Source organism: Clytia hemisphaerica, unplaced genomic scaffold, assembly GCF_902728285.1.
Source record: "Clytia hemisphaerica strain Z4C2 unplaced genomic scaffold, Clytia hemisphaerica genome assembly, whole genome shotgun sequence".
Lineage (NCBI taxonomy): Eukaryota > Metazoa > Cnidaria > Hydrozoa > Leptothecata > Clytiidae > Clytia > Clytia hemisphaerica.
Genome location: NW_027104246.1, coordinates 201 through 3,422, shown reverse-complemented (window position 1 = coordinate 3,422; position 3,222 = coordinate 201). Strand labels below are relative to the sequence as shown.

Here is a 3,222-nt window from a genome sequence, read left to right as displayed (position 1 = left end):
TTGGACTGATACTTCCCGCTTTGAAACATAGGCATGTGCAACAGATTTCATTTGTTCATACTTGTCACCACCATTTTCGAATGCATCTTGAACAGCTTGGGTCATAGCATGTGAAACTTCATCTTCTGTTTTGGACAGGTATGCACACATGTAAGTGACAGCCTTGTAATAATTGAACACAGGTTGAATATCTAAATTTGCTTCCCAAGCTTTTAAACCTTCAGTGAAATAATTATTCACAAAAACATGCATTTGTATCACGCTTCAGATGTATATGAAAATCATCATCCTCAGACACTGAGAGAGCATACTCATAATCATATTTTGAAATATTAAGTGCAAGAAGAACTTCGTCGATAGATGGAACTGGACTATAGTTTTCGGCTTCAGTGTCAAAAAAGTTTCGCTTGCTTGGATTGAGGTTTTCATTGATGTAACTCTTTACTTTAGCTAGTGTTTCTTTTTGCAATGTCAAAATAGCTTGCTTTTCTTCTTGAGATAATCCTTGAGGTAAGGGCACAGAAACTATTGTTTGCTCACAAAAGAATTTTCCAAAATGGAATCTGCAAGGTGTATTTTTATATTTACGACATGTCTTTGAATGTCGATGTAACTGATATGTTGTAACAAGGTGGAATAAATCAGGGTCTTCTTCCTTGGAAGGAAGATAAACCTTGATAATTTTATCAATAAATTCAATGTATTCAGTTTTAGTCTCTAGAGTCAATTTTGGTGCATTTAAAATCCAGAGAAAAGAATGGATATGAGGGCTTCCTCGTACTTGAAATTCAACTCTAATAGCATAATAGGTTGTTTTACCAAGTGGACCGTCCAAGACAATAGTTTTAAAGAATACTTCAACTCTATATTGAAAATGACGAGCAACAAGTACTGGATTACTGTTTAGCAAATCACACCTTTCGTGATATGAAAGATTTTCAATAAATTCATTGGTAACATCTTCACCCTTGAGTTTGTAAATTATGGAAATCATTTCGTTCCAACGAAGATCCGCGCAACTCAATGTGAAAAAGAAAGTTGGTGGTCCCAATTGCTTGACCATTGCTAAAACTTCAAGCTGAAATTTTTTCCAATAAGCCGGGGTTCCTTTGACAGTACTCATAAACGCAAAAGCTTTATCATTTGCAATGAATTGCCTCACTGTTTCTTTAAAGTTTTGACTCAACATACCTGCATTCAAATTTGAGGCTGCGACTTTTCTCATCGCAACATTTATTTGATTAGTTAACGAAACTTGTTGAATGACAGAATTAGCAAAAAAAATGTAGTCTGGGTCTGAAGCAAATTTTTGAGTATAGTTTAACAAGCGTTGATTGAAATACTTTGAAGGACTTAGCTTAACATCCCGTTCGACTTTGTATCCAAATTGACCTTTAGGAAATAAATGAGGATGGGCAAGCATTTCACAATTTTCATCATGCAAGATTGAAACAGGCTTTTTCCCTTGACCAGGTGCTAATGTCAAAATTTCATTGTCTAATTCAGCATCTGTTGGGGTGTGTGACATGAGGGTTGTTTCATTTGCGCTTGAGCGAAATGCATCAAGAGGGTTTGCTGAAGTTTCAAGTTCCTCTAAAACTGTACCATTACTTTGTGTTTCATTGGCATCAGAGTTTTCCTCTTCTTCATGTTCAATCGTCTCTTCAGAATTGAAACTTTCAATAGTTGTATCATTTTCTATCATATTCCCATCATTAGAAATATCATTCACGTCAATCCTTATGTCCTCATAGAGAGGATTGTTAGCTTTGAGCTTTGAAGTAATTCAATAAACGTTGCATAAAATCAGGTCTGATTGGCTCAAAAATAACATGCCCTTTATATTCTAATTTTCTTTTTAGTTTCACAATGACCAAACCATTATCACTTGTTCTTCTAGGCAAGGTATTTGCAATATCTTCAACATCAATGGGTACATTACAAATTGAACCTTTAATTTTAGGAAACTGGCCTTTTGGCATGATTGCTATCTTTTTAAACAGAATTCTACGTGAAATCAAAATTTTTTCAAGTCTGCGAAGACTACAAAATTCAGCTGGTAGTTCGTCAAGCTTCAGTTTGTTTCTGACAGATTGGCATGGTAGAGCATCTTTTAGGAGTTTGCTATGGCATGTTTTGCAGATGTATAATTGACCGTCAAAAGAAGTAATAGGAAAAAAAAAATTTTCTTGAGGCATATTATACCTTTCAGCTGAATATTTTATAACAGTTTTTCGGTAGAGACATCTGTTGCAACAAACACAGATATAAAAAGGACCTTCATATACAAGCTTTTTAAACTTTGATATTAGATTGTCAATTTGGGTTTTATTTTTCTCATAATAAGTCTTTTTTCTTTCTGATAACTTATTTTTATTATTTTGATGATAGTCTCGACTCTTTTCATTCCTTTTTTCTTTATTTTCAGTACGATATGTTTTATTTTTTTCATTTATTTTTTCTTTGTTTTGGGTGCGATAAGTTTTTTTTTTTTATTATTATTTTTTCTTTGTTTTGGGCGCGATACTCTTTTCTTTTTTCCTTTATTTTTTCTTTGTTTTGTTCATAGTATTTCATATTGCTTTCTGTTTTTTTTTACGCTTGGAAGTATCTTTTCTATCACTGCAATCATTTTTCCGCTTTTTTGATTGTTTTAAAAATGCTGAAAAGTCCTGTTGGAGTGCCTTTTTAAGTTCATCTTTTAGTTCAAGAACTTCAACAAATTGGATTTCAAAATGCGCGTTCTCTTTTTCCATTTTTACTAAATAAAAATGCTGGATATATTTCTCAAGTTCAAAAATATTTTCAAACTTTAACAGACATGACATTCCAGTAGGATCAAGCAACCCAAGTTTATTACGGCTATGCGAGTCAAAAACATAAAAGCCTTGAAACCTCTTCATTATAACAATAGTGAAACCATTAATTATCATTAAGGCGTCAAATTCTTGATTTTGAGAAGTACTCAGAGGAATTTGCAGAAAAGGGTAATCATCAATTAATTTGGCTTCACCATTTTCATTATTCAAAAAATTTATTTCAGTTATAATACCATTTGTCTCAATGAATCGTGGCATTTCGTCAACAGATAAATAGCTTCTAGTATCAAGTAGTTTGTATAGACTGTCTCCTTCAATCAAAATTTTATCTAGGTCTGTAGTCTTCCAAATAGAGACTCTGCGAAAATTTGACCAAAATATAGCATAAAGGCAATTAGCACTG

General features: G+C 33.0%; 1 protein-coding gene across 1 annotated transcript; it reads right to left on the bottom strand.

Moving 5' to 3' along the window:
* Positions 1–232: 232 nt before the first annotated feature.
* Positions 233–1,705, bottom strand: LOC136816341 (uncharacterized). Its single transcript, XM_067072663.1, has one exon. The coding sequence runs from the start codon at positions 1,703–1,705 to the stop codon at positions 233–235; it is 1,473 nt and encodes a 490-aa protein (XP_066928764.1).
* Between the last annotated feature and the right edge of the window lie 1,517 nt (positions 1,706–3,222).

Coding starts and splice junctions, on each gene's coding strand:
- LOC136816341 (XM_067072663.1), bottom strand. CDS start 1,705: ATGATAGAAAATGATACAACTATTGAAAGTTTCAATTCTGAAGAGACG.